The 27,224-nt window shown below is 43.8% G+C and overlaps 1 protein-coding gene and 2 long non-coding RNA genes across 3 annotated transcripts; 1 reads left to right on the top strand and 2 right to left on the bottom strand.

Moving 5' to 3' along the window:
• Positions 1-461: 461 nt before the first annotated feature.
• On the bottom strand, positions 462-937 carry LOC120642892. The gene is made up of 2 exons (XR_005662777.1): positions 787-937; positions 462-709 (listed from the first exon to the last, which is right to left on the bottom strand). It is a non-coding gene; the product is annotated as an uncharacterized LOC120642892 (long non-coding RNA).
• A 1,045-nt stretch (positions 938-1,982) lies between these two features.
• Positions 1,983-2,435, top strand: LOC120639928 (putative uncharacterized protein WWC2-AS2). The gene has a single exon (XM_039915845.1). It carries the CDS (start codon positions 1,983-1,985, stop codon positions 2,433-2,435), a length of 453 nt encoding a protein of 150 aa, XP_039771779.1.
• Positions 2,436-26,308: 23,873 nt separating this feature from the next.
• LOC120642893 lies at positions 26,309-26,962 on the bottom strand. The gene is made up of 2 exons (XR_005662778.1): positions 26,890-26,962; positions 26,309-26,812 (listed from the first exon to the last, which is right to left on the bottom strand). It is a non-coding gene; the product is annotated as an uncharacterized LOC120642893 (long non-coding RNA).
• Between the last annotated feature and the right edge of the window lie 262 nt (positions 26,963-27,224).

The raw sequence follows: 27,224 nt of genomic DNA on the forward strand, positions 1-27,224 counted from the left end.
TACAGGGTAATTATGTTCTAGTATTTTTGGGACAAGACTAGGGATAGATCAATCTTCTAACTACTTGATCAAAATTAATTTACCTTGCTTGATCTGCCTTTCAAGAATAACTGATACCAATGACTCACGAGATTTCTGAAAAATAAATATTTGCAAAGAAGTAAGATGGTTATAGATATCTGATGTTGTTTGTCAGACATATCGATCATTCTTGTTTCTGATAGTCATATTGATCTTGCAAGAGTCTGAATTCCAGATTTACATAACAAAGAAATCATAATTAGAGGACTCTTAGAAAAATACTGATATTTGCCAAGACGAATCAAGAAATTTTTTTGTAAAAAATATTCTTCAGTGCTTGAGGGATTGAATATTCTAAACAATCATACCAGGATGTGTGTACGTAATTACCTGAGAAAAAAAAAAGCAAAGGCTGAGAATCTGTCAGGGACACCACCACGGTGGATATCTTGCACAGGAGATAAAGCGACTCCAACTATCCACTCCTATCCAAGTTAAGGTCAAAATTTTAAAAGAAGAAATGATAGCAGAAGCTGCAACATTAAGAGGTTGCCGTCAACATATTGGGATGATCCGAGAGGGCAAGGGGAGAAAGACAAATATGGGATGATTAAAGCAGCAGGCATCATCCTCGTCAAAATCAACAACTCCACCTTGGCACCACAGTTGCACGACTGCTCTATTGGATCTAATCAAAGCAGTGTAGATCAGACCGGAGTTGTGGTGCGATCAAAATAAATTAAGGAAAAGAACACAAAATTTTACCATCTAAAGCCATCGCACATGGTTAATTTCCGTGAATCAATGCTGTTGTGTTGATGCAATCCTTTAATCACCAGGAACCAAGCGGTGAGAGAGACATGGGAGATCAGGGGAAATCAACAGGCCATGACGTAGATGAGCAACCATACCATAATGGAGCACCACATATCAGACTGGACGGAAAACTCACGCTAGGGGAGCGGCCTCAACATGGACGGCGGCGCAATCGCAGTGTTGATCTACTACAGCGCAACCCTAGGCAGTCCGCCCCTTCGATCTATTTTGGAGCAGTGGTGGTTGCCGCATATGGTACATATAGAGATAGGAACCTACTGAACAGATTTAGAAAATAAATAAAAAATACAAAGGACGATGTGTGGGCCAGAATTTAGCCCCGATTTTTTTTTCTCTGACGTGGTCAAGGGGCATCGTGGTTTAGCGTTGCTACGGCAAAGGGCTTGCAACGCTATAGTGTTCCGTTCCGAGCTATCCGTTGCCAGAGGGTGGTTTGTGTTGTAGTGCAAGAAGCAAGACTAAAGACTTGAGTAGAGAGAAGCTTGTGTGCATTCGTTCTTGGTGATCGGTTCTTGGTCAAGTGAAGGCCCTAGTTTGTTACTCTTGGTGATTGACAGCACCTAGGTGATTTTGGTGATTGAGGTGTTTCTTCCGGAGCTTGCCAAGTTGATTGTGGTAGCCCGAAGAAATTTGTACGTGGCTTGATCTCCACCACGCCGGGATGGTGAATGGAGACTCTTAGTGAGCGCCCTCGTCTCGGTGACTTGGGAGGTGACAAGACTCTTAGTGAGTGTCACAACGTAGATTAGGGGTGTGTGCTAACACATCGACACCACGGGAAAAATCCGGTTGTCTCTTGCCCAATTTTTACTTTCAAGCACTTATTTTCATGCAATTATTCATGTGCTTGACCTTAGAGATCATAACTTAACTCTACTTTTCTTAATTTCATATCTTATTGTATCTTTTATAGCTTGTGTAGTTTGCTTAGTTAGCCGGTTGGTGAATTGAGCCTTACTAGCATTGCATAGGTTAAGGTTGCTTTATTTTGTTTTAAAATTTTGAAAAAGGCCCAATTCACCCCCCCTCTTAGTCCATCGATCCTTACAAATGTTAGAAGTAGTAGCTTAAGAGTAAACGGCTTACCGGCGAGAAGGAGACGGAGAGCGTGGGCGTCAAACAAAATGCGGTCGTCGTCGCCGCGCCCGTGTGTCTCGCCGTCGCCTCGCCCCCGCAGTAGCCGCCATCGCCTCGCCGTGCCCAGCAGCCGTCCGCACCGCGCCACAGGCCGCGTCGCGCCCGTGGCAGCCCCGAGCCGCACCGCGCCCGCGCGGCGCCGCGCCGAGCACCCGGCCACCCGCGCCCTCGCCGTGCCCCCAGCCTCTAGTGCAGCGCCGCGCCACGCCTATCCGCGCTGCGCCGCGACCTGTGCCCGCCCTCGCCTGAGCCACGCCGCGCCGCGTAGAGCACCCGGCCGCCCGCGCCCTCGCCCCACCCCCGGCCTCCTGCGCTGCGCCCCGCTCCGCCTAGCGCCCGTGCCCCGCCGCCGCCAGTACTGCGCCGCGGCCGCCGGCGCCCGTGGTGTGTTGTGTGGTGTGTATTGTGTGCGTGGAGTGTGGGCCGGTGCGGAGCTTTAAGAGAGCGACATTTGCCGTGTGCCCGATCTGAGGCACACGGCAAAGGCCTGTTCGCCGTGTGCTTTAGATCTAGCACACGGCAAAGGATGTTTGTCGTGTGCCCTAGATCTGGCACACGGCAAACCATGTCTTTGCCGTGTGCCATCTGGATCAGGCACACGGCAAACGCGTTTTCAAAATTTTCAAAATTTATTTAAATTGTTCCATTAATTCATATTTTCATAATTTTGTCACATTCTTTAACTTTCAAAAGTGCCTCAACAATTGATATTTTACGATTCTATGATAAAAAATCTATTATTTCATGTGTTTCAAATTCAAATTCTATTTCAATCAAATAATCTGTTTCCACAATGTTTTTAACTAAATTAGAATGAATGAACCTTAAATACCTTTGCCAAAGTCAACCGACAATTCATGTTTGATGATTGTATCAAAAAATCCATTATTTCATGCAATTATATCTCAATTTCATTTTATACTAATAGGATACTCTTGAAACGAAAAAAAATTAAAAACTATCAAATTGTTCTAGAAAAAAACCAAATTCTGGCATGAAGCAATGTAGGTTGTTGGTTGCACATAAAAAAAAATTGAGATCAAACCATAATTCAACGGTTACTTTGCTTCGAAATAATAACAACTCGTTCTCAAACTCACTGGATCTTCTCTGGAGATGCTTCGATTTCTAAGGGGCGTATATGACAACTTGTTCGAAACCTTCTATAATTTTTACCACAGCCTCCACATATGAAAATCATGATACCAGGACAAAATTTATAATATTCATTCTTCATTTGGTTTTTACAAGATTTTAAAATGCTTCGGCCACACGTTCGAGGTCATGGTTCGTGACCACGATATTTCAAATTAGCTTCCATTGCGTGTATATGGTCTAACGTTGGACTCAATAACAGGAATATCATTTTTTGATTTAGTACATTCCACTTTTTCAAGCACCTGCAGTTCAAATTAGCCATTATTAAAAAAACCATTTTAAAATATAAAATCACTAAATATAGCTAATGGACCGAGAATCATACGAAAAATTAACATGGAATACCAAGTACTATACGAGTTCAGAAGAAAAATTTGGAAGCATGGTATCAAACTTTTTTTATACATTTTGTCATGTGCCTAGGCAAGACACATGGCAAACCTGTCTATTTGCCGTGTGCCTCACGCCGGGCACACGGCAAAGAGTTTCCCTTCGCCATGAGTTTTTCTTTGCCGTGTGCATCAACATCAGGCACACGGCAAAGGACCATTTTGCCGTGTGTCATTTTTTTGCTGTGAGTTTATCTGTTGGCACACGGCAAACAAACAGTTTGCCGTGTGCCTGAAATTTTGCACGCAGCAAACGTCTAGGCACACAGCAAATGTGCATTTTCTGGTAGTTCCTGTCGCGCCATTTTCCGCCTTCGCTGCAGAGAGGCGCCCCCCGAGCCCGACGCCAGCCATCATCTCCTTCCTCCTGAAGCGACGGGATGAGCGACGGGCCCCCTGCCCATACCGCGGCAAAAGCCCCCTGTGGCTCGCGTCAGCAGAGGAATGGCGCCACCGTCCTTACCCTTTCACTCTATTGCATCACCCAGTACCCTCCCTCTCCCGCGAGTCTTCATCCGTACACGAGCGCACGCCGCAATGTCTTCTCGAGTATTCCGGCGAACCGCCATTGAAGCACCGCCTTTGTGCGTGTATAAATAGGAGTGAGTTCCTTAGATCTCCCCACGACAGCATCGCCAACAAGCCGAGCCGGTCACCACCGCAATCCTCTCCCTTGCTTGCCGCCCTCCCGAAGCCCCTCCAAAGTCGCCACCCTCGATTCAGGCCCTAGCCACTGCCATTCTTCGATTGTGTGCGAGGTGAGCACCCCACTACTGTGGTGAAGCTTCTCGACTGCCCAATTGAACCTCTCATGCCTCCACCGAGCTCCTCCACGTGAGCCTCTTCCCGCCACCGCCGTAGGCTTGCACAACCACCCCAAGTGGATCACGCATGCTTCGCTCGTCATCCCTGGCCAAGCCGCACCTCGAATCGAGCCCCGGAGCACTGAGTTCGGTGAACTCTGGCGACGCTCCGCCACGAACGCGTGACTCCGGCAACTCAGCACTGCCGCTCGCGCGCCCAACCGTTCCTGGACGTCCGATCGTGAATGGACGATCCAGATTAGAACGATTCCAAATCGGGTCTGGACCGTCTGATCCAGATCCAACGGCCGTTGACCTAGATTGGGTCCGAACCGTCAGATCCAGATCCAACGGCCGTCGACGGAGATACCGGTCGGCTGTGTAGTTTTTGCTAAAGAGCCCCTGTAGTTTCCTGAAATCAAACCGCAGTCCAGCGCAGTTCAAAAGTAATTGCGAATAGGCCCTGGTTTTTATGTTTTAACCCCTGCAGTTTCGTAAAATGGGGTCCGCCGTCCCTGGACGTGCAGTTTTGCAAAATAACCCCTGGGATCTCTCACCGGAGCCCCTGCAGTTTCAAATAACCACAAATAAGCCCTTACATTTACAGAGAAGCCCCTTATCTTTTCCAAGCCCCTGGAATTTACTAGAAAGCCCTCCGATACTTGTTTTATCACCATCATACCACTGGCCCTAGAATTCTCTCTGGTTTTCCAATTTCCAGGACTTTCAACTTCTAAAGGCTACAACTTTCTCATCTTTTACCCAAATTCGATGATTCTTGTTAATAAATTTATCTAAAATCAAACCCTACCCAACCATACCTAATTTATCTATTTTAGATTTTTTCCAAATTTTATTTATTTGTTTGTATTGTTTGTTGAGCTCGTTCGCGCCGTTAGTAACGATCGTTCGTCCCTATACGAGTAGGATTAGACGACGAGGCTGTCAACGACGACCCCGAGGATCTGGACTTCGAGGCAGGACCCGTCGACGATCCCTAAGGCAAGTCCTATCGACTCCTTGATCATGTTGATCCCAAGTTTTGCAAATATTAAAATTGACCAACCTAGAACCTGTTCTTGCATGTTATTTTGGAAAAAAATAAAGCTATTTTTATCCGTTAGCTACACCCAATATTGTTTAAGCCATACTTTTACTATTGCTTAACCCTAATTCTTGTTTGACCTAGGATAGTTCATCATTAGCTTTGCTAATGAACGTATATACATTATGTTTAGGATTTAGCGCTACGCTTTTAGATAAACTATTTCATGTTGTTTGAACTCTTGCAACTATTTTTGAAAACTGTGTGATTTGTATGAGTTTTAATGTTCGAAAGAGTTTAAAGGGGTAAAACTGTTTTAGCGCCAGGGTAGACATGGCTATGTACCTACTTTGTACATATGCTAAGGAGGATTTACCCTAGCACTTAAGGACCTGTCGTTGGGATTCTCACCTAGCATAATATAAGTGCAACCACACGTCCGTCTTAAGACAGACTTAATCTCATACCCCACAAGCTTATAGCCACAACTCACCTGGAGGCAGGGTGCAATGGATGCCAGGAGCGGACACAGAACCTCTGTGGCATACCAGAGTCTAGCCCTGGCACAGGGACCTATGTGGTGTACCGTGTCGTAACCTTAAAGAATATATCCTTGACTATCGATACGCTAATTTGGGCCCCTGGATGGTTCTGTAGGTGGTTGTGGGCAATATGCTATGTGAGTATGGCATTGAGTTATACTTGACACAACTCAAGTATATCGTGTGGGGAAAGTATACAAACTTTGCAGAGGTATAATCTATCCGGATAGCCGTGCCTGTGGTCTCAAGCATGCTACGATGAAGTCACAGTGATTAGTTTTAAGCGTGAGTTCTCTTGTGTGTGAATTTGGGAGTTTTTTTTATTTTCATTGAGTTATGGTTTGAAACTGTGAGAGGCCTTCGTGGTGTTAAGAGATCAGGGGGAACCCAATGGTTTGGAATTCCCCATAGCTTAGAAAGAGAAACTTTGTGTGAGTTGAACCTGTGAAACGGAAACGGGCGGGATTGACGAGATCTCCCCCAAGGTCCAAGCCCTTATTATCTTCTATAAACTATCAAATTGCTCTTACTCTTATCTTTCGCTCCTCTTTCAATAAACAACCTAGAAGATCTCACCACTTGCATATAAAATCCAGCATTTTCACAAAACCAAAACCAAACCCTAAGCCTATCCTTGACTCATACCCTATGCATTTAAATAACTTACTTTTAAGGATAGGACTTGCTGAGTACTGTCTGTACTCACCCCTCTCTTATACTTTTCAGCGGGAGAAGTAGAATACGACTTCGACGCCGAGAATAAAACGTAGATAGGGTTTCCCTTACGCCCAAGCCTTCGCCTATGAACTTGGGCGACCACGTAGGAGTTCAGCTGTATAATAAAATAAGCGGCCTGCGAGCCGTCTTGTGATGTATGTGTGTAAGACTCTGTTCTATGTAATCAAATCGTTATGTGGTTTCTGTACCATTCTCTGTTCTTGTGCGTATCAGCTACTGATCCAGGGACTGATACGGTAAGCACAGTGGATCTCAGAAATGGGGTCCGACACATGCTGCCTGTACCATCATCCAATTTGGTAGATGACAACCAAAGTATCCTTCAATAATCAGATGCCGAATGCTGGATGGAGGACAGAGCTTCCCAACTACTTCCTCCACTTCTTGGTGCTGCTTCACCATCCTATCCCTCGGTCCCACGCATCCACTGCTACTCCAATGTAATTCCAAATAATCAAGGTGCTCCTTGCTACTAATTATCGTGGTCATTTCTGCCAACGAGCTAGCAGCCAGTTTTTCTAGACCATGTAAAGTATGATGCGTAAGCTGGGAAATAGACCCTATCTCTTCCAAGCTACACCAGGTCCCATGGCCATCCATGTCCATATGCACCGGGAACCCTTTTAGCGTCCTTAGATTTATTAACTGATGAAATCCCTTGGGTATAACAATGTTGTCATTTGAACCATATATGTCAAGGTAGACTCCTTAAATTCCTAGACCATCGAAGTAAAATGTGCCGTAGGAACTTCATCTTCTCGATATCATCCGGCAGGCTAGATATATTTGTTTGATCTAAGCACAAGTATCTTAGGTGCCTCAACTGAGAAAGGGAACCAACCAACCTATCACAATCTCCACCTTGTATGGACAGTACCCTTAGCCTTGAGAAACCGGTTAATGATGAATCATTGGGCTCAAAGTTGATTTTGCAGTTTGTAATAATTAATGTCCGTAGAGAATCCTGCTTTGGTAGAACAGCCCATTCTGGCACCAATGTGCTTTGTCCTACAGACATGCGACGGACAGGGTAGTTATCGTTACTACAACCACCACCCGTTGCTGCAACTTCCATTGATCCAAATCTTGGGGAGGCTTCCAAATATTAGCCGATGCCAAAAGATAACCGCCACAGCAATCACGGCAGATTCTGGGCGTCACATTGTTTCGCCAATTCCTGTTGACTCGTAGCGAATCTGGACATGGGACTAGATGTGTTAGAAAGCTTATCTTCTTAGCTTTCCATCCATATATAGAACGACTCAAATGGAGTCTGTATGCGACCTGAGCGTCCGTTTTCGTGCGACATGTTCCTGCAGTCCGAACCGACTTCGTGAATAAATTGGCCTTTAACATAAGTTGGGCTTTCAAACCACCTTGACTTGGGCCTTGGGTATGCTTATCATAATATTTGGCCAAAATTTGTATAATATGCCGAATGAATATTAATTGACCAAATTATGGCGATAACACATGCCCCCCAATTTTGGCCAAATATGTGGAAAGCTTCTTTTGACTACTGCAATCGGCTTGTCTGTGCCTCCCTTGATATTTTTTCTGTTGCCGATGTTTGGACCGGCATTACATCCGGTTGTGCTGCTGGGCTTGCTCCTCCAAATATGGAAACAAACACCTCCCTGCACGGAGCCACCGTGATCGGCAGACCTTGGGCCTCTCAGGTCGACAGGACATTGCTTTGCGAGCTCCCTGGTACATCGGCTGAAGAGCCGATGGTTGGCTGGAGGTCTGGCAAATGTAGTACCGTAGAAAGGTTGATGAAAACACCCGCTAGCCGATACGACATGTCTGCAAAATAAATGGTTGCCAGGACCAACTCTACAGGGAAGACTATGACTCGGCCAGAAACCGATTGATTATATTTGCATAATAAGGTTAGCAGATAAAAATATGAACTGCAACGTCTTCCTGAAATGCAATTCTCTACAGACCCAACAGCAAATATGTCATGCAATGCAAAAAATTGTACGTGAAAGCTTCCTAGACATGTCTAACAGTATTTACAAGCGCTAGCATGTGCATACGAAGAGAGTATAGCACAGAGACGCCGCATAGAAAAGCTCAGGAGAATATATCTAAATTAAACCATGAGCAAGCATTTTTAGAATTTGCAAATAAAAGCATCACCACTTATCTTAGCCAATATAGCCGACGAAGTTCCTATTCGTTGATAATCCATATCCTGTTTGGTGCACCTCCGCCCTTTTGGCATCTCTGTGTGTGTATGCAAAGCAGAGCAGTAGCGTTCGCAGAGGCAGAGAATGGCATGGTTTGCGCTGGCTTCCTCTTGCCTTTCTCCGCCCTGGCGCCCAAGAGAGAGTAGAGAGTGTGCCTTTGCCTCGCGGGTGCTCTGTTCTGCTCTGTTTCTGCTCTGCATGTTGTTATGTATGAAATATTTCATTACTGTTGTTCATTTCTATATAGTGAAAGCAGCGAGGAGCCCCCGAGTCACCCGACGGGGCGCGACTCGTGGTCGGGGGTTGTCTCGAACTCGCGCTCACCCCCCTAATTAAAAGTTAGTGACTGCATCTTTTCCTCGCTCAATTTTTAGAGACGTATGATGTGATTTTCATTTCACACATGTGCCCTCCCCTAAAATCACAGGGCCATATCCTACCCTCAGATGGCCAGACTGACACATGGTGGCGTCGGGCGCAACACACTACTATATTGCTCGACAAAAATGCTGATAGCTGTATGCCTCGAAATTTGATGGAACATTTGATACTATCTTTTTACCGAATGTTTAGCCGCATTGCACTTGTAGTATGTAAGTATGCAACATTATAAAAGTCTCCAGAGTAAATGGACAATGCACCTCATATGGTACTTCTTCCTTAGATAAAGACATAATAATTCACTAGCGACAGGCAGCTAATGAATATATTACCGGCAGTTTTCTGTAATTCTTGTCAACTAACAACAAAATTATCTTAAAGCAATTAATCAAACTCAGCAACTCGGCCAAATTAGTTGTAGAAACATTAGAAATGTGTGCGAGGCTTGAAGGAGGACAAGTTGCACAAAGGACACTAATCTCAGGACACATATTGTTGCAGTTGTATGTGTCTTATCAGCACTCTGTTTTATCACCATACAATATGATTCCTGGCTGTGTGTGTGGTCCACAGAAGAATTCCCTTCCTGCTGATCACACAAATACGGCAGGTATCAATGATTAATACATGTAGATTACCACGGATATACAAGGAATGGGAGTACAAGCAACAATTAATAATCTGAAATATACAAATACTAGGCATAGAGAAAGAATGCAAATAATTACCAGAGAGTATGAGCCATTTTCTTTGAACCCGTGCAGTCCTCAGTCTTCATTTGAATATTCTTGGGAACCTTAATCTTATGAATCTTTGATGCAGACAATGTTGCGTTTTCCAATATGGCAGATCTTGTTCCACTCATAGCTACCCGGTGATAAAGAGTCGTGCAGCTTCTTACCGCAATCCAACTCGAAATACCTTGGTTTCACTGCTTTCAGATACTCTGGAAGTGTTTCCATGGTGATGTCCTCTAGCACCATGCTGTCGAGCGTGGGGAGACCTTCCAGCACCTGCAGGTTCGGGCAGTAGACGATCCTAATCTTCTGCAACCTGGAGAGGCCGTTGATCCTCTTGAGCTCAGGGCAGTTGAACACGTCGAGTTCCACAACCGAAGGGAATTTCTCCAGGGATGTCAGCTTGGTGAGCTCGTACAGGTACAGCTGTCTCAGAGCTAGCCTCTTGCTGCTAGCAAGCCCTGGTGGAAGACAGCTCAGCTTGCAGTTTTTCATTGTGACAGACATGAGAGCAGGCATGGCCATAGCAGCATCCACAGTCTCATCCTCGCCCTGCTCCTCCCAGTCCCACTCTTCCCATTCGGTCAAGACTTCTAGATTAATACGTGTTAGATTTGGAAAAGCTGGTACAAATCGAGTAGCACTAATGATACCTCCACCCACTGCCAGGGAGGAGGGTGACTGGAATTCAGGTCCCACACACTTGATGGCAGGCGCGTCTTCAATGTGCAGCGATTCCAAAGTAGGAAGTCGGCGCAAACCATCGGGGAGACGTGTGCAGCAAGGCAGGTCCTTCAGCATTAAAAACCTCAAGCTCTTAAAGTCCCATGCTGCCTGTACCATCATCCAATTTGGTAGCTGGCAACCATAGTATCCTTCAATAATCAGATGCCGAATGCTGGATGAAGGACAGAGCTTCTCGAGTACCTCCTCTGCTGCTCGCTGCGGCTGTTGCTTCTCCATCTCATCCCTCGATCCCACACATGCACTGCTACTCCAATTCAATTCCAAATAATCAAGGTGCTCCTCGCTACTAATAACCATGGGCATTTCTGCCAACGAGCTGGCTGCCACATTTTGTAGACCTCGTAAAGTTAGATTCGTAAGCTGGGAAAGAGGCCCTATCTCTTCCAAGCTGCACCAGCGTCCATCGCCATACAAGTCCATGTGCACCGGGAACCCCTTTAATGTCCTTAGATTTGTTAACCGACCAAACCCCTTTGGTATAGTAACTTTGTCATTTGAACCATATATGTCTAGAGTTCTGAGATGCACCAGTTTTTGAATGGTTTCAGGGAGGTTCTCCAAATTCCTAGACCATGGAAGTCGAATGTGCTGTAGGAACTTCAACTTCTGGATATCATCCGGCAGGCTAGATATATTTGTTTGATATAAGCACAAGCATCTTAGGTGCCTCAACTGAGAAAGGGAAGCAACCAACCTATCACAATCTCCACCCTCTATGGACAGTACCCTTAGCCTTGAGAATCTGGTTAATGAATCACTCGGATCAAAGTTGATTTTGCAATTTATAAGAATTAATGTTCGTAGAGAATCATGCTTTTGTAGCACGCCCCATTCTGGCACCAATGTGCTTGGTCCTACAGACATGCGACGGACAGGGTTATCATTACTACTACCACCACCTGTTGCTGCAACTTCCCTGTCTCGGACCACAAGCGAGTCTTCTCTAGCCATAAATTCAGCAAAAGTGCGTACCACGTCATGCATGGTACAGTGATATACAACGGCACCCTTGGTTGGTTCTAGAAGATTTCTGGTGATTAACTCCTGGTAGTACTTGATTGCTTCTTCTTCTAGCCGATCATCTTGGGGTTGGACAAATCCCTAGTTGATCCACATGGGAACCATGTTTACCCGCTTTATAGTTGTACCTTTTGGAATAAGCGAGCAGTATAGGAAGCACTGCTTGAGCTCGGAACGCAAGTCATCATAGCTCAAATAGATTCTTTTGTCCAGTTCCTCAGGCAACCTAGCTACGGACCATGCACGATGGTTCAAAACAGCCTCCCACTCACTCTCGCTTTGGGACCTAGTGCACAGCATTCCTCCCATAACTTTGACAGCAAGTGGTAGACCACCGCATTTTATGTTCATCTGCTCTGGGAACCGGTGTTCACTGAAGAACCAGCCGCGCCAAGCCGCTGGCCTTACCATATCGCGCCACCAGAGCTTGCTTGAGGAGCACCGCCCGCTGCCGTCACAGCACCGCTGCTGTCAGCATCCACGATGCTAGCCTCGTAGAGGTCCAGGGTAGAGGAAGAGAGGATTAAAAGGTAGAGAGAGAAGAGAGAGGAGCAACGTATGCATAGAGATCGTGCAATGTGAATACCCATACTTGTCTGAGGACAAATAAGAATAAGGGAGAGAGAGGAGGAATTTATTTTTGAAAAGCTATGAGCGGGGTCCTAGGGAGGGACCGTGAGATAGATATATATATATGCCCTTATTATTCTTTCACAAAGATAACCGAGTACTGTGCAGATAATGAAATAGTAAAGCAATAAATTTAACTCATTATTGTGCACTCAATCGGAAGGAATTAAATTCCTCGTCCATGTATATAGACTAACCTGATTATCGTGCAGCGGCAGCTGTTTCTTGAGCAAGGACCAAGCATCTTCTTCATCGAGTGGGCTGACATGGTGTTGGTAGAAGGAGGCTCCCATTCGTTGAGCAAGGTCCTCTCGTCTCGTAGTGATTAAGACCCAGTTCCCTGGTTGTGTTTGGATTGCTCTTTTGACTGGGACACAAAGAGCATTTTTCCAAGCTTCATCCCCCCACACATCATCTAGGACCAAGAGAAACCTACCCATGGATAGGGTCCCGATGAGTGTCCTTGTGAGCAGCGTCTTGTCTTGCTCCCCATCATGGCGTCCCCCAGCATGCTTGATTGCGGTCCTAAGGAGCTCAGTCTCCTCGAAGTGCTGGGTGATGCTTAGCCATATCTTCAGTTTGAAGTGGTCTTTCACGGTTGGCCAGGAAATACTTCTGAGTAAGAGCATACGTGTAGGCGCTTACATCACATTGACAGCACCCATGCAAGGGAACTATAACTTGGTCGCACGGAAATTACTAAAAATAGTTGTATATATATATCTCGTAAGTTACAGTAGACATGTGGAAATATAGAGCTTATTTAAGAAAATAATGACAATATTTTGGCGTCACTTATCTATATGTAAACTGAGCCTCACAAACGTCCCAGTTTCTGGATCGATAATAATCGGACATGTTTCCATTCAGTGATTCAGCCAAGATTGTTTGAAGAGGGCTGATCCAACCTTGTTGAGCAGTTGGGAAACAAGCTTCTGGTGCAGACATGGTCACCATAGCCAGTGGAGGGCCTTCCATCAACGCGAATCGCTGTTTCCTCCTGCACTTGGCCTGTCTGCTGTTCACCATTCCGAGACAGTTTCCTCTTCAGAGCATCAGAGGAGGTGGTAGTCATCAAAAGGACGCAGAGAAAGGCAGGAACTATTATTTCCTTCATTCTTCGGAAGTTGTAGATTTTCACCTGTGCATGATAAATAATGAAAATCTGCACATGAGAACAGGATAAAGACAAACGATGATACAAAATCTGATATCCATTTATTCATAGACGATGTATTACTGTTATGGAAGCAGAAGTATCTTCTTTTGTACCTATTTTACTCTTGGTTAGATATAATTTTTCATGTGACTTGGATGTTATATTTATAGGGGATTGATATTACCTATGTCGTGTTCGAAGCCTGGAGTGATTATTTAGCATCAAGTGGTGTAATTACCACTTGGTAGATTGCGCATGATCGACAATAGGAAGTGGGCGAGGATTATTTGGCTCAATTGATTGCAGAAATGACAGATGATCTGATGGAATATGTCGTTGTATTGCCATCCGAGGACCTAAAGGGCAACTTGTTCTTAGGTTACTGGTGCCTATGCAAGGTGATGACAACAAGCAACTTGGAACATTCCGTAGTTGCTGCTTCCAGGACATTACTTTATCACAAATATACCAAGTATAAGATTGGAAAATACTACTACAAAAAGATTTCTAACAGGGTTTTTGGGAAGACAAAAAATATAACCGCTCGTACAAATGAAAAGGAGCCAACCTGCACTCTGAAATCAATTTTCACACGAGTCACCAAAAAATCGTCTTGATTTCTACAGGCATCTCATCACACAAGCCACCTCTGAAAATATATGTTTCTAGAGGGTGCTTCATGAACCCGATCTACCCTTAGAAATAGATAGAATTTCTAGGGACGGCTTAACCACAAGAAGCTTCATAGAAATTTTCAATAGGGGCAAGCAGCAAATGCACACATGTGGGTCCCACCCACCTCACTCTTTGTCCCATATCTTCTCTCGTCCACCAATCTGGCCTCTCTCTTCCTTCCTCCCTTGTCTTCTCTCTAACCTTGTCTCTTCTCAACCAACGAGCACCCTTCTCACCTTTCACTTTGTCCTTCCTGCAAGCATGGGTGGGGTGCAGGCGATGAGCGGCCCCAGCACAGTGGTGGATCTAGCAAGGCAAGGGCGATAGCCAACCCACACTTGTTGAAATAGTAGCTTCCATAAAATTTTGAGTGTGATGTTATGAAATTCATCATTGAACAGAACACATCTATGGCAGAACCACCCAATTTAATCCGGCTCAAGTGCGAGATCAATGCCACAATAGCAATAGCACAAGGCCAAGTCAGACTAGCTGTCGTGTCTTCAAAAGACAAACTTGAAAACAAAGCCACAAGTAAAGCTGAGTATACTAATACTCAGCAAGACTTACCCGACATTTAGTTATACTTAGCCCAATTAATTAGATATGCAAAGCTTTTTGGCCAGTGGAGTTTGTTTTGCTGAAAAGCAGCAAAGAGTATCAAATATTAGCTTTCAAAGTTTTAGTTCATTTAACCATTCTAAGTGAGCAGCTAAAACTGATCAAATAAGTTGCAAACAATTTAAACAGTCATCCATATTCATTATCATTATTGTTCCACTTCTTACTTCATGTGATAAAAGTATTAAGTAGTCTGAATAACCACGAGAAACAGACGATTCGAATCGAATTTCTTAACCTTGTAAGAAAAACTTAACACACACGTATGGGGAACGTCGTCACCCACACAACATTTCCCCTTTCTTTTTAGTTCATGGATCAGGGTCACACCCTCGACTACAGTGTAAGTCTACTCTGCACCTGCATGTTGGCCTCATGAGAAACATCTTTTAAAGAGGGTGAGGGACAAGTCCGCTCCTAGGTCCAATCAAGAACATAAACTTACTGATTACCATATTTCTCAGCATGTGGTTAGTATATTCAAACGCTTTATCACCACCACCACATTTCAGCCTTAACATTTTAGCACTAGATAGACGGGGTTTCCAAATCACCAACATTTACCCCGTCCGTCATCCTTATAGTTGCAGCATGTAGTAGACAAACATCTCCTATTTTTTTGTGAATGATAGGAAATCACTCGACTTTTACCGGTTCTATTAGCAAAGCAACTACTCGAACCAAACTCTAGGAATCAGCAAGGGGGTACCTATGATCATGCAGCTAAAGTTTCATAGAACTCCTACAACTTAAATGCACATTCAAGTATAGACATATAAATATAGATGTAACTGCATAAGAGGTAAAATAAAGAATTATTCTCCGGGGCTTGCCTTCTTGTGCTGTGTTAGACAACTCAACAACTGAACTTTGGTTCAGGTCCTCTGGGATCACAGCTTGATTCACCTGGGCTTCCGAACTCCCTTCATTTCTCCTCGGTACCAACTCATATGTTCCATCAACTAGCGTCGTCAAATCTATATGAAATGCAGATGCATGAGTTGTGCTGAAGATAAAGTGCATGATTTCCTTAATAAAGTTGTTATCCAACAAAACACAAGTTTTGTTTACGAGGCAAGTCAAAAGACAATTTTACTGGACAAATGTTTATAGAGTAGTAAACATCTTTACTTAACTCTGCAAGCATGTTGGGTTAGTTACATTCGCTTCCTGTTATTTCCCACAGTAACTTAGTTTACTTACTACCATTACTAGAAAATATATCTGTTGCTAAAAACAAACCATGGAGAGTTCATGCTTTCATTACCACTCATAGTAACAGTATTTAAAACTTTGCACAGGTTAAAGTTGAGAAACAACTTAAACAACTTCTATTCTAGCAAGATACATGAATGCAGAGAAAGTGTGGGAGCACTGGTGCTAAGACCTTGACTGCATGTTTCAATTTGATACATACTACTGGAAAAGTTTCAGTAGCAACATGCAGTGGTAAAAAACTTAGTTCTAGTTGGTTTTTAGCTTAAGAAACAAACATGCAAGACTATATGTTAGCGCCTACCAATGTCACCTCTAAGTAATAGTGATGATGCTCGCAGACGCCAATGGGGTGGCAGGTATTTCATGAACCATGAATAAATCCGCAAGCGCACGGAATACCGCTATAGCATTTTACCTGGGAGTATACCGGGCTATCATTTATATTTCCGCAGGGAAGGCGGCGAATGAAGATATATAGGCTAGCTAGTTAATGAACTTAATCTAGATTGGATATTCAAGTGCATAAACAGGGGTAAGATAGATAACAAACTACCTTCAAGATAAATAAACAAAAGAAATGCTATAGGCAGGGAAAAAGGCAGAAGCTGGAGCTCGAGCCAGATGTGCTTGGCTAGCTATATCTATGCTATCTTATGGTTAGATTGTCAGAGATTAAACTACACAACCGGAAGACTGCTATCTAAGCGACGGTAGGAGCCCGCACACCCAGGCGGCTTTATGTACCTCCTACCCCCCCAATCTGAACGTGGAGGATTACTAGGGCTCGAACAGGGCTATCACCACCTGCCGGCTACCTCTACAAACCATGGGAAAGGTTGACATCCAGCAACACTTAGTTAATCTAGACACCATGTCTACACTAGTAAGCGATACTCTAGTATCCCGCGCGGAGCCCCCACCCTCCTTATAGACAGACATCATAGTAGAGCAAACATACGAATACTGGAGCAGTTGATAGAGTTCTAAAGCCAATATGTTAACAATCACAAGCATAGGGCAATCATGCAATGCAATCATCGAATGATAACGCAACCAGATCACGAAGTATATATCCAGTTACTCAGAACATACTTCAAGCAGATATCGGTAACCATAGTCTAATTCTATTACAAACAACCGAATATTACAAAAGAGAACTAGAGATGAACCCATACCAGAACTCCCGAGCAGGGACTCAATGACTCCTAGACTTCTCCTAAACTCCACTAAGCCTATAGGCTAAGTAAGAATGCTTGAGATGAGAGGTGTGTGGTGTGTGTGTGTGTCCATTCTCTTCCCCTTCCCCTTGTATTTATAGGAGGGAGCCACGGCTGGGACTCGCTAAACCGCATTAGCACTACTAGAAAAAGAGTCATTCGTCCACCTCCAATTAGTACCAGTTGCTTTAAACCCGGTACTAATGCCAATTTAGTACCGATTGTATAGCACAGTGCCATCCTGAGCCATTTAGTACCGGGTCATAACACCACCCGACACTAAATGGTGGTACCGGGCGGTGTTATGATCCTGTACTAAATGGCTCCCAGGCCGCCCACCCATCTAGTATCGGTTTTTAACACCACCCGGTACTAAATGGTGGCATTTAGTACCGGGTGGTATTATGGGCCGGTACTAAATGGTCATGACCCGGTACTAAATGGTCCATTTCGGTTACTTCAAAAGGATAACATCTTGGATCCACTGGGATGGTACAGGAGATTACGCACGAGGCCACAGGTCACGAGTTCGAACCCGACACACGCACATTTATCCGGATATATTTTTTCTAAGGGTTGGTGCATTAGTACTGGACGCTTCGACCGGTACTAAATGGACTGTCCATTTAGTACCGGCCAATCGGTACCAACTGCGGGAGACGGTAATAACAGCTACAAGTGCACAGTATAATGCCCCCCTTTTCTTGTAGTGTAAGCAACCAGTGGGGAGGCGACAGGGTGGTCGGCCGATGGCCTAGGGGTGCCAACCGCACCCAGCTTCGTCCAGCAGGCTGTCCTGGGCCTCCTCTTGTCTGAACTCTGGGGTATGGCCTGTCCTAAGCCGGTCTGGTGTGGTCTTTGGGCTTCCGTTGGTCCGTTTGAGCATGAATCAGTACTCTGATATTTTCTATGATTTTATGTCGGGCCAAAGTGTGCTTGCAACCTGCATATTAGCTCAAAAACACGTCTTGCATATTCTAGAAGGTAAAGTGTGGTTTAGAGATTTATTTGGATAAAGATGCGTGTAAGACATGCAAACTCTCATAATTTTCTGATCAAGTTGACGCCTAGAAATGGTCATTAGTGAGTGTCAACACTCTACTCGAGGGAGTAAACTACCATGCAAGATTAGTTCCAGCTCACATAAAACTACTAGAACTTTTATGTCACATTTAGCACAAGTTTTAAAATAAGTAAGCAAAACTAAGCATGCATGTGTGAGTATGTTACAAGTCTCAAAACAAGGATTCCAAAACCTTTTAGTTTGCATTTTTAGGATTTGTCTACCATTTACTATTTATTTTGCAAGTTTACAACTTTAGAACCAAAAGTTAAGCTCATCTTCTCGCACAGGCTTGGGGAAACTTTCACTCTAGACCCTAAAAAGATTCATATTCTTGCAATGGGGTCCTTGGCCAGGTCTGGGACGAGGGACAGGGAAAACATGGTCCCGCTCTGGTGAGCATTGTTGCCGGCTTCGGGGGCTAAGGGATCGAGAATCTTCTTGGTCTCAAGTCGCACCTGCTCAAGGTCTTAGTGTGTGAAAAGATGGCTGAAGACGGCCCGTCGGCGTGAGGATGAGCACAAAAGTGAGGGCGGGTCACCTTGACAGCGCTCCAGTAGACGAAGAGAACTGGGATTGGTCTTGCTAGCCTGGCAGGGTGGTGGAACAAGTCTTGAGCTACTTGTTTTGGACAATGTGGGGGGTGGAAGGATTGGTTCCTCAGTGAGCTTGAGCTTGCCGTAGCAATGGCGGGTGGAGACAGGATGAATGGCTCAACATTGAGGCTCTGTTGGGTTTATAATGAGAAGGAGTGAGTAAAGAGCGAGTTGCATGGTGAGCACGCGTCGCTCAAACACTAAAATGGGTGGAGAGGGCAAGATCGGAAAGATGACTCAGCGTCGGCCACCGGCATCATGGCACTCGCACCAGTGTACATGTCCATGTGTTGAGTTCATGTTAGAACCAAAGAGATAGTTTGTGGGCAAACCAATGAGAAACTGTGGGCGCAAGGCCAATTGGCTAGAATGTGATTTGGCGCCGGCTTTGGACATGCCATCAGGGCATCAATGGCATACAGCACAACCAGGTGCGAGGGAAGGAATAGAAAAAACTTTAACAATTGCTCTGGAGTTGGACAAAATCAAGCGGACTGAACACGAGTTCAAGATGGAGAGTCTGGTTGAAATTGAAGAAAAAAAGCAAGACATCGCAGATCTAGACATAGCAGATGCAAGAGAACAAAGGATGTCCAACTCACTGGAAGAAATAGTGGCACAGGCCTAGATACTCCGAGCATAGTCTCAGATACTCTAGGTGAAGGGTCGGACACCCGATCAAAAAGCCCGGATTGTCTGGGTATACGTCCAGATACTTTGAACAAAAGTTTGGACATCCAATTGGAAAGTTCAAATACTCCGAGTATAGAGCAGCATAGTCCGGACAAAGGTTCGGACATCGGTTCTTTGCCGCGGAGCCTCCGGGTTAAAGCCTGGATAGTTCGGGATTACCAGCGTATTGGCTTTATTTACATTTTTTTCGAGTCTTTGGTGCAAGGTTTAGACTTTATGTGTTGTTTGGCCATCTAAAAACACCTAAGTTTTCACAGCCTACAACCCTTAAAAAGAATCTCGTCCCGAGGTTCAGGTAACAAGCTAATGTGATTATACCTTTGGTAGATTCAAGAAAACCAGGAAAATTTTGGGTGACATAGCTTTCAATTTCCCAGGTGGCTTTTTCTTCAGTGTGATGATTCCACTAATTTTTATACATTTTAACTACCTTACTGCGAGCCATGGAGCATTGGAGCAGAAGCGCCTCCACCTGGCCCAGTCTGCTACGCAGCACTGCCTTGGCTTACCATCGCGCCCCTACAACTCGTGCTCCGTCTAGCGCACCTTCGTTAAGGAAGCAGAAACCGCCATCGCCCACTGCACTGCAGGACCCTCGCACCTCTACATCATGCAACACAGCCGCCCGCACATCTCACTAGGGGACTAGGCACGAACAAAATCACCGATCCCTCGAGTAGACTACCGTTGCCTCTTCTCAGCAAGATTCTAGGCACTATGATGCATCCCCGTTGTAAGTAATAGGTAAAATGAAATCCTCTCGTCGTACTCTTTTTTTTCTCCAAATCCTAAGTCCTCTAGTGTGACATCACGGCCCAACAAGGATGAATTCGAGCCCACTAATGGCCCAAGTGTGAGTGGCATGGCAGGTGTGGGGAGTTGTCCCACCTTGCTAATTGAGAGTGAGTCTCACCAACATATAAACCCATGTGCCAAGTGCATTTCAACCCCTGTATTAACCCTTTTACGCGAAGCGAGGACGAAAGCGTAAGCGGTGTTAGTGCGAGTGTGTATCTTACTCAATGTGAGAGTAGGACTTAGCCATATTCGGTACTGGGGCATTACAATTGATATCAGAGCCGACCCTCGCAGTTACACATGCATGTGCGATATTTGGGAATGGGGCGTTATAATTGGTATCAGAGCTGACCCTCTGTAGCGAAAATGGCCTCTCATGCCATATTTCAATATAATGTTTTGGTGATTGATGACGCACACAACACTTGGACTAATGTGATTGTTAAGATGACTATTCTCAGGCTTTTAGGTTCAAGTGATGACAAAGAGAAGAGAGGCGTAGCAAAGCTCTTCGGTCAAAGGGACAAGATTTGAGGCATTTTGCTATCATCGGTTAAACCGACGTAGGGCAAAATGAACTCACCGGTGCAATCACAGAGAAGGTCTGCGGGCTAGGGTTTTACACCGGATGAACCGACGCTACGGAAATTGTATACGTCGGTGCATTGGCAGATGAAGACCGAGGAAAATGCCTACACCGGTTGAACCGACGATGCATCGGTCAATTGCATCGGTTCAGTTGTCCAGAGAGGTGGTTTTTGGAGGAACGTGAAGAAGTTACACTCACCGGTTAAACCGACTGCTAATATTACATACACCGGTTGATTACATCGGTTAAACCGGCGATACACCGGTTGATTGATAACGGCTAGTTTTTCAAATAGCAGTTTACATACACCGGTTGAACCGATGATGGCTTTTGGGGTACGTCGGATTAACCGGCGTTACGCAGTTTTCTGGCAGCTTTTCTCCAACGGCTATATTTGCTTATGCTGCCTATATATACCCCCAAGGCCGGGTCATTTGGTAGTGCTGGAGTTCAAGGAAGTATACAAGAGCTAAAGATCATCTCCAACCACCATAGAGCTTCATTGTACATCATATAGGCTTAAGCACACTTGTGAGAGTGCTTAGTGCTTGTTTAGGCTTAGTTCTTGAGAGAACTAGCTTGAGAGAAAGCCTTGCTACGGCAAGCACCTTGTGTACTCGTCGTGTGACCCTCCGACTTGGTGTGGAGTGGCAACGACACTTTGTGCGGGGAAGGAGGCCCCTACTTGGTGTTAAAGCTCCAAGATAGTGAAGACGGTGCCGTGGTGACGCTTCGAGATAGACTGGTGGCGGTGACCTCGTCTTTGTGACTTGGCGTCACTTAGCCTTTGCTTGTCGGGAGCCTTGGAGGCGTGGCAAGACGGTGATCAAGCGAAGAGACTCGGCATCACACTTGTTCGTGTTGGACAAGTGGCCGTGGACGTAGGGAGGGACTTTGGTGTCCTAACCGAACCACATTAAATCGTGTGTCTTGGTGTCTTCACGGGAGTTTGCATATCCTCTCCCTTACCGCTTTACTTACCGCATTACATTTCCACATTTACTCTTTCTTGCTTACCTTTACTTTCCTAGTTAGTTTGATTAGGATTGGCTATAGGTTGCAAGTCTTTTGGGGTAAGTAGAGGGTAGCATAGATAAACCTTAGTCATAACTAGCATGTGTAGGACGTGTTAGGTTTATCTTATGCAATTAGATTGAGCCCTAGGTTAAAAAGCGATTAGCGACCCTATTCACCCCCTCCCCCTCTAGGGTCGGACACCCCGGTGATCCTTACACCCTCACGATTACACGTGCGTGTGCGTGCTAGGGACGCAGACATGTGGCGCATGGCGCGTGTGGATCCTAATGTGGTCGCACGACATGGCATATGTGCCGGTACTAGGCGCATGGACGGCGTGTGCTAAGAGAGAAAGTTCCTGTTTGATTGCCCCAGTGTGTGCGGATATGTTGCCGACGAGGACGTCGGGTCCTTCAGGGGGGTGAATGTGACATCCCGACCCAACAATGATGAATTTGAACCCACTAGTGGTCCAAGTGTGAGTGGCATGGCAGGTATGGGGAGTTATCCCACCTTGCTAGTTGAGAGTGAGTCTCACCAATATATAAACCCAAATGCCAAGTGCATTTCAACCCCCGGGTTAACCCTTTTACATGAAGCGAGGACGAAAACGTAAGTCGTGTTGGTGCGAGTGCCTGTCTTACTCAACGTGAGAGTAGGACTTAGCCATATTTGGGACTGGAGCATTAGATCTAATGCTCTAAATCACTGGCAATTTGACCAGCAAAGAGTTTCTGTCTGCCAGCCATGTAGAAGCTCGAGACTTCAATCTGGTCCTTGAAGTCTGCAGTTGTATCGCAAGTAGGTCCCTGCAACCTTATTTCTTCCATAGTTTCTCGTTTTAGCTCTGTTTTAGTTTGTTCTTGTTGTGTTAGGTTTATTTTATCATGAGCTATATATTTGTAGCGTCATTGTATCCTAGTTTCTATTTTCATAATTAAATTTAGAATTAATTTGATTAATGACTATTTGAACTATCTTTTCTAATTAAAAACAAATTAGAGCTCTACACCGGTTTTCATAAATAATATTAACTTGATTAAATATCAACTCAAATTTGTTTTTAAATAACTTGTTTAGTGCAACAGGAATAATAAATTTGTGCGCTTAGATGTTTTCACATGTCTTTTATTTGCTAGTCATAGATAATTAACTGGTTTAATTTATACTGAAACTTGATAAATAAAATATACTAAGTTTATCTCATCTTTTCAAATATAAATCAATATAATTTAGTTATAATTTGGATATTTATTTTAAATATTCTTTACGTGTGTTTTCTTAATTAAAATAAATCTAGCTTATGGTTTTCTTTTATGTTACAATATAAATCTTTCGATACTTGTATCTTTTCAACTGTAGCTTCGCTTTCAGCATTTCTTGCGTTGTCGCGATTGTAGCTTCGAGCCCTAGCTTTTAGTGTGCTCTTTTAATGCTTTTCTTTTATTAGTGCTCTATTCTTAGTTTTGCTTGTTTCTTGTATGTTTGTCCCAATGCTTATCGCGAGTAGAAAGGAACGCAGTTCGAGAGTTGTGAAGATGAAGAGTTGTAAAAATAAGACTTGAAGACCCTGAGCAATTATTATATGGATTTAAGCCAAGTATTTTCCTTGATCATGCTTTATCCCAATAATATTTATTTGCATGCATTAATTTGATGGGTACCTATTATCCTTATTGTTATCCATGTCCTTGAATAGCTGGGTTACTTTTATAAAACCTTTTGCGTAGATTGCTTAGTTATTGAACAATGGTTATGGGTGGTTTGCAACAATGATATTTGAGATATGATATTTTACTTTATGCTCTTTTGGAACAATATGATGAATTTGTGATCTTGATTTAAATCAACCATGAAGCGAGTGTAAGAGGGGGGGACTAGGTTCAAGAGGGGTACTCGGCCTACCAAAGGGTTCGGTATGCCTACACGGTACACTCGCTTTGGGGAGGGTGCACTCGCATAGCGGCTGAAACCTTAGCAGGCTACTACTAGTTAGAGAGTCTTTGTAAAGGCCTCGTAGTGAAATTTTGCCCCTCACCAAAGGAAGTGTTTAAGGGCCTTGCAAATCCGGACACAAAGGGAGACACGACTTGTGGGTAAAGTGTGCAACCTCTGCAGAGTGAAAACTGATATATCAGTCGTGCTCACGGTCAAGGACAGCTGGAACCCTCACATGTTGACTTAATTGAAATCATTGCTTTAATTCAGATATTTAAAGGTTCCAAGATATTTGTTTAATCAGATATCTAATTTTTTTATAAATGTGGGATGATTTCATATATTATTTAGTAAATAGGCTGTTAATGTTGAACTGTTAATTAAAATGCTTACCGCTTTATCCAGCCATCCTTTATCCTTGTTTTAATCCTTTCATGTCATTTATTTCGAATATACTTGCTGAGTAAGACTTTGTGCTCACCCTTGCTATAACAACACTGCTCAGAGGAGAAAGTTGCAATGAATCTGAAAATGTTGCTGAGTTCTAAACGTACGCAACTCCGGTCGATTGCCTGTGAAGTATGGAGCCGTCGTTTCTAGGATAAAGCTGTGGATCTCTGATAGAGTATTAGTTGTTGTAAGTCTTTTTTTCATGACATTGCTGCTCATTAATCCATTACGACGTTACTATATATATGAAACCTGATCCTGGCAGACATATAGTTATGTATTTGGTTTTCTTTTAAAAATTGGGTGTGACACCAGGTGATAGGATTATGGGTCAAATATGTCAATTTAGAGTCTACTGGAGTGGTGGCACCTAGCCATGCACCTAGCCATCCACGTGCACAAGTACGGGCCACCAGGCCATGGGATCTGGCCATCCACTTGTAGTGGATCCAGCAGGTCGTGCAGCCATGTGAAGTAGATATGGGGTCTGCTTGCCTGGTCCAGCGTGTCCACATCATGGCAAGATGTGATGGTGGAGCTCGCAGATAATAGGACCTCAGCCTATTTCAACATCAGACCCGAGATGAAATTACTGTGGGACCGGTCCAGTTTGAGTGATCGAGCCACCATAATCCAATCGATCTAGTCGAGGAAGAGAAACAGGTCTGCAATGGTCACAATTCACCATTGCTGGCCTATTTTCACAAAAATTAATGACCACAATTGACCATTGCTACAAGAACATGAAATCATCTGTGTAGCTTCACCAATTGTGTAGAACAAAATAAAGATTCCATATAAATCACATCCAAGAATGTGCAGGGTGATGCAATAGAGCAACATTTCTTTGCAGTAAATGATTATATTTGTACATGTCCAAACAATTCCAAGAATTTCAAAGATTAAATTAGTCTAGTTCCAGTTGTGTTTATCATTCCATTGAATCGATATTCCAAGTAAACATCCGGGTGAAAGATATATCGGTATTCGTGCACTCGCGGATTATATTCTTATAGGCTAAGGAGCGCAGATAGCAACCACCGTTTCCGTTCATTCATATACGAGCATTTTGCCCACATGCGAACTGCATTTAGCTTTTCATGAATGCTAGGTGTTACAAATAAACCTATTTGTAACACCTAGCATTCATGAAAACTTAAATAGTAACATGAAAAATATTTGCAATATATAACCGATTGAATTTTATTCCATTTTAGATACTAAAACTGGTTTTCGTTACTCTATAGCTAGTAATTGACAGTTTTTTTTTCATCTGAGCGATCTGAGTTTTTCATCTGAGAATGAATGCACCCACAATAAGGTTTAAAGGTGGTTATGTTTACCCACATGCATGAATAATTCAATGGTCAAAGCTTGTAGGCATGTTGTAGGTGATGCATGCACGAATTGTATAACAAATGAAGGATGTATATATAGAAATGTAGGACATAGGAAATAGAAAATAGAGTAAGGAGAAAAATTGCATATCAGACGTACTCCCTCCGTCCAAACAAATAAGTCACTCTAGAATTCAAAATTTATCCCAAAAAATAAATCATCCTATACTATTTAGAAAGTGCATGTACATACAAGAATCAGATAGTGCCAAATATGGATATATAATAAATATGGGCAAATATGGTCATTTATCTTTCTGTTAATTTGTCCTAGAATTCATGACTCGTTCTGTGGACGGAGTATAGGAAATAGAAAACCAAAGAGTATAGTACTTCCAGCGACTTGTAATAATGGAATCTTGACACGACACACAAAACTCTTTAGACATCCAAGCGGTCATGATTCATAACATCTAAATACCAATAAATTATATGGGCTGGGGCAACTTATATTTATATACAACTATATTGAACTTGACAAGGTTATAGCACATATAAAAATTATTCAGCTTGAGGAAATATAATGATTCATATGTTTCCATATAAGTACAAACATTGAAATAATACTGGAAAATAAGCATAAAAAAGCTAGTCCTGTTAACATGGCTAAACAGCCTTCCGCGTACAACAGAGTAGCATGATAAAAGTACATCAGCCATGAACTTATATATCTCTCATGAATCTTCATGCTCCGTGATCAGCAGAGATGGGCTCAATTTCCACGAACATCTGGAGCTGCTTCCTCAGTGTTCTGAGACATGCCTTGACAATTAGGGTATGTCCCAAGCGGGCACTGGTGATCATTGCTGGGAGGACCGTTTCTTCCGTCAGTTCCAGCAATCAATTTGCGAATTTCACTCTCTGGCACAGTGGTACCGTGAGATGCATCCGCCGCCAGGTCCCTTGGCATGCAGGTGCACAAGTTGATAAAAATCAGGCCAGCAATGATGAAAACTCCCAGCTTCATTGTGACTTCAATTTATGAAACTTACAAATGTAATCTGTACAGATAAGGAAGATAAGTATTACCCTCAGAAATAGAAAAGAAACACTTCTAAATGCATGTGTTGGTACTTACCGAGATCTGAGCTAAGAAGATGAATTGAGTTGTTATTGTGCAACTTTGTTTAGTTGAACAAGAAGTGATGGGCTACTTATATGGGGGTAAAAGTGGATGTTTGGCTTTCAAAAATTTTATAGTCTATAAAATCTACTATGGAAAATGGACTCTCCACTAATAAAGATTGTGTCGACAAAGGGAGGTGCGGTAAATGTACACCCCTCATGCATGACTTGAAAGCTGAGGTAAATGGATGCACTTATTTTCCTGTTTATGCCACAAGCAAGGGAAAGGGCTTAGTATGAGGATTCGAGATACCACCATACGTAGTAGGACAGTAGGACTCTAGTTAT

This window comes from Panicum virgatum, chromosome 7K (genome assembly GCF_016808335.1).
Source record: "Panicum virgatum strain AP13 chromosome 7K, P.virgatum_v5, whole genome shotgun sequence".
In the NCBI taxonomy this organism is placed as follows: Eukaryota; Viridiplantae; Streptophyta; class Magnoliopsida; order Poales; family Poaceae; genus Panicum; species Panicum virgatum.